The following is a 4,135-nucleotide window of genomic DNA, read 5'->3' on the forward strand; positions in this document are numbered from 1 at the left end:
TTAACTGGGTATGATGGCATGCACCTGTAGTCCCAGCTACTTGAGAAGCTGAGGTGGGAGGATCACTTGAGCCCAGGAATTCAAGGCTACAGTGAGCTATGATCACACTACTGCACTTCAGCCTGGATGACAAAGTGAGACCTTGTCTCTTAAAAAACCCAAACATTTAATTTATTATATTTTATAAAAGAAGTATCTGAATGGATTAGTAGGTAAAAATTTGAAACTTTGAAAATTTAGATTGAGTTGTATCTACATATCTATTTTTCTTTGATAGAGTGGGTTATATTGTACCAGCCTATCTTTCATAACACAGTTAACTCTTGTCTTCATTCTTCCACTCTTTCTCCTTTTATTTAAACATATTGAGAAAGGGAATAAACTGTCTTTTGTTTGTTTATTTTTCTTTTTTAAGCCAAAACAGAAAGAAGTGCTTGGATGAATGATAATCTGTTACTGTCAAAGTATTCTACTCAATTTAAGACTGATGCTAGCATTTCTTAGCTTGATTTAATTACTTGTCTGTCATCTGGTAGTTACGGATTCGAGACCTTGAAGGAGCTTTGCAAGTAGAAAAGGCCAGTCAAGCAGAAGCTGTTGCTGATTTGGAAATGATCAAGAATGAATTTAAAGAAGTTGAAAGTGCATATGAGCGAGAAAAGCATAATGCACAAGAGAGCTTTGCAAAACTAAATTTGTAAGTATTCTACTGTAAAATTCTCTAAATTGACATAAAGATTTTATAAAAGCTATGTAAAATATGAATGTATACTATGTATTTTTGATATAGCTCCCATTAATGTCTGTGGTAGATTGGAGTAAGTGACTTCATAAAACATAACTATACTTTCCTGTATAGGTAAAAATGGAAATGCTCTTTTGGATATTGAAGTATATTATATTCCAAGTAGCCCAATAAACTGAGTAATATACTAGGAAGTAAATATATTAATGTAGTTTGTATTATATGATTGATGTAATGCAATATCTTTAAGTATTAAGACCAGCTTGGGCAACATAGTGAGACTTCGTCTCTACAAAAAAATAAAAAAATTAGCCGGGTATAGTGGTGTGCATGTGTAGTCCCAGCTACTCGAGAGGCTGAGGTGGGAGGATCACCTGAGCCCAGGAGTTCAAGGCTGAAGTGAGCTATGATCTACGGCTAAGATCTGGGGCTGAGATTTCTAAGTCACGTAAAATGGTCTATATGAAGATGGATAATATTTGATATTTTCTCAAACTACAGAAATAATAATAATAGCAGTAATACTGCTACTAGTGGCTAACATGCATTTGTGACTCACTACATACATAGCACTGCATCGTTTCATTTGTCTAACACCCTATGAGGAAGGTACTTTTAAAAATCTCTTTTACAGATGTGGAAATTTAGGCTTAGCCAGAGTAAGGACATATAGCTCCTAAGTGGCAGAATTAAAATCTTTCTGACTCCTACTGATTTTAACCTTTTTCAGTTCAAAAGCCTTTCATCTTCAAAATTCTGTGAAATGCTTTAAGAAGTTTATAATGCATTCATATGTTTCCAAAAATAAGTCAATAGTAGACATTTTAAACCATTTTCCCCCAGAGGGTGAAATTCATACTACTATTTGTGGCATGATAATACACTGGCATATTAGAATTATATTTTAATCTTAGTTTCTATTTATGGCAAGTAGATAATGGTTTTCCATTTGTAGCCACAATATAAAGATTTCTTTTAAAATGCTTTATTGGCTGGGCATGGTGGCTCACGCCTGTAATCCCAGCTCTTTGGGAGGCCGACTCTGGTAGATCACTTGAGTTCAGGAGTTCGAAACCAGCTTGGCTAATACAGTGAAACCCCGTCTCTACTAAAAATACAAAAATTAGCCAGGTGTGGTGGTGGGCACCTGTAATCCCAGCTACCTGGGAGGCTGAGGCAGGAGAATCACCTGAACCCGGAAGGCAGAGGTTGCAGTGAGCTGAGATCGCGCCATTGTACTCCAGCCTGAGCAACAGAGGGAGACTGCGTCTCAAAAAAAAAAAAACAAACAAAAAAAGACTTTATTTATTATAAGAAGTGAGTTAATTTAAGTGAAAGTATTACTTAAATAGTGGTAATTTTTGTGAGTGTGACAAAAACCATGAAGATTGTACCTGAAAGACTGAAAAAATTTAAAACTCTTTTAAAATGTTGGTTTCTTTAATTAATGATACTTATAATATTTTAAACCAATAATTGTTAACTGAATTTCCTTGCTTCCTCTAGTATGACTTAAATGACATTCTGTGAATGTTATTCTAAGGACTTATTTCTCCTTTATTTTTTTTGAACCGTTGCTTGAATGTGCACATTTAATATATTTCAGTGTATTCAAATTTTATTCAAATATGTATTCAAATATTATTCTGCATATCTATTTGAAAGGCTTTTATGTGGAACATAGTGAAGATTTCTTTACTTTTGCTTTAAGGTAATGATTAGGACCTACAAATAAAACTGTAAGAAGTCAGAATGAGCTCCCAATAAGTAAAGCTTTCTAGCAATGAAATAATAGACATCTTTCAGGGAACTAGTGACTCCCTGCCTTGGGAAATTCAAAACACAGAGTGGATGATTCTCTGTCATGGATGTTGAAGAAGAGAGTCTTATAAAGATTGGACCGGAGGAATTTTAACCTACTTGCTAACAATTAAGCTGTGAGTCTAACCTATATACTTTCCTAATTGGACCCCACAGCAGTTTTTTTCCTTAAGTTTGTTTTGCTGTTAGTTGTATTTTGGTACTTGAAAATTTTTACTCAAGTTTAATATTCCAGTAAGCACCAACTGACAATTCTAAACATTGGTTACATATTCCAACTAGGCACTAGCTAATTAACACTCCTAATGCTTTAACATAATGTCCCTTATCGCTTCTTCATCTGTATATAACTGTCATAATAATACACGTTAAATATTATAAATAAATAATGACAGGTAATCGTTAGAGCCCAATAATCGTTGAAAATTTCTGTGACTTTCATTTTCCCATCCCGTCTTCCTTTTCCGTGTATGTGAAATGAAAGCCACTTCCACCCCTTCTGTCTGTAGTATAAGAAGGAATGATATGACTTGAGGGATCTACCTGTACTTCCATTTTCCATTTTCTGCCTGTACTTCTGACTATACTTCAGAATCGTCTTTAAAAAAGGTTTTTTAAATTTCTTAAATATTTTTTTAAAGAAGATTCTGAATTTCTGAAAAAAATTCTGTTGTTTCAAAGTAGTTCTAAGTTTTGGTTAATGTATTCCACATAGAGAATTGATAGATTTTAGGTCTTTAAGGTAAATAATACTTTTAACTTACAACTTTGAGAATGTGGAGTTTTGGAGTAGAATATTGTTTTACCTGTTGTGAACTGATGTAGCAGTTCATCATGCTTGAACCTGCCGTTGGTTAAGGTTCTTAAGCTTCTGTTTCTTGCCAGGTAGACCTAGGCAGGATCTCACTAAAAGGCAGGAGAAAGAAAGCTGTGTTTATATTGCAGAGTTATAGTTTTGGTCCATAATTTCATAACAGTAGACATTCCTGCATGAAATTATTTTAGATGGAATGTATATATTCCATCATTCTGTAATCAAAATTTCTTAGTGTAAAATTTTTTCCATCTAAAACTTACAGTATGAAACTAAAGCTTTTCAATAATCTTTTGTTTTCTTTTTGAACATTTTTTTTCTTTTTAATTATGGGTAAATAGTTGTACGTGTTTATAGGGTACATGTGATATTTTTATACAAGCATACAATGTGTGATGATCAAATCAGGGTAACTGGGCTATCCATTAACTCAGGCATTTATCATTTATTTATGTTAGGAACATTCCAATTCCACTTTTTTAGTTATTTTGAAATATGTAATAAATTATTGTTGACTATAGTTGCTCTGTTGTGCCACCAAACACTAGATCCTGTTACTTCCATCTAGCTGAATTTTTGTACCCATTAACCATCTGAATTTTCAAATATAGTAAAGTCTTCATTAGCTGTGATAATTGATTGCTGGGCAATAGTAGGGAGAAAGAGATCATAGTAATCCTCAGGTATAGTTGAAACTTAAATTTAATTTGAAACATCATTAGTCAAATATATCATACTAAATGGACTGCATCTAA

General features: G+C 33.3%; 1 protein-coding gene across 2 annotated transcripts in view; it reads left to right on the top strand.

Annotated features, from left to right (window-relative positions):
* CCDC171 (coiled-coil domain containing 171) overlaps positions 1-4,135 on the top strand; it is a 425,369-nt gene that overhangs the window by 100,949 nt on the left and 320,285 nt on the right. For both annotated transcript variants that reach the window (XM_011990859.1, XM_011990858.1), the window contains one exon: positions 537-697. In XM_011990859.1, the coding sequence (XP_011846249.1) occupies positions 537-697 (161 nt within the window). The remainder of the gene's footprint in view (positions 1-536; positions 698-4,135) is intronic.

The sequence above is a fragment of the Mandrillus leucophaeus genome, unplaced genomic scaffold (assembly GCF_000951045.1).
Source record: "Mandrillus leucophaeus isolate KB7577 unplaced genomic scaffold, Mleu.le_1.0 Scaffold384, whole genome shotgun sequence".
Taxonomy (NCBI): domain Eukaryota; kingdom Metazoa; phylum Chordata; class Mammalia; order Primates; family Cercopithecidae; genus Mandrillus; species Mandrillus leucophaeus.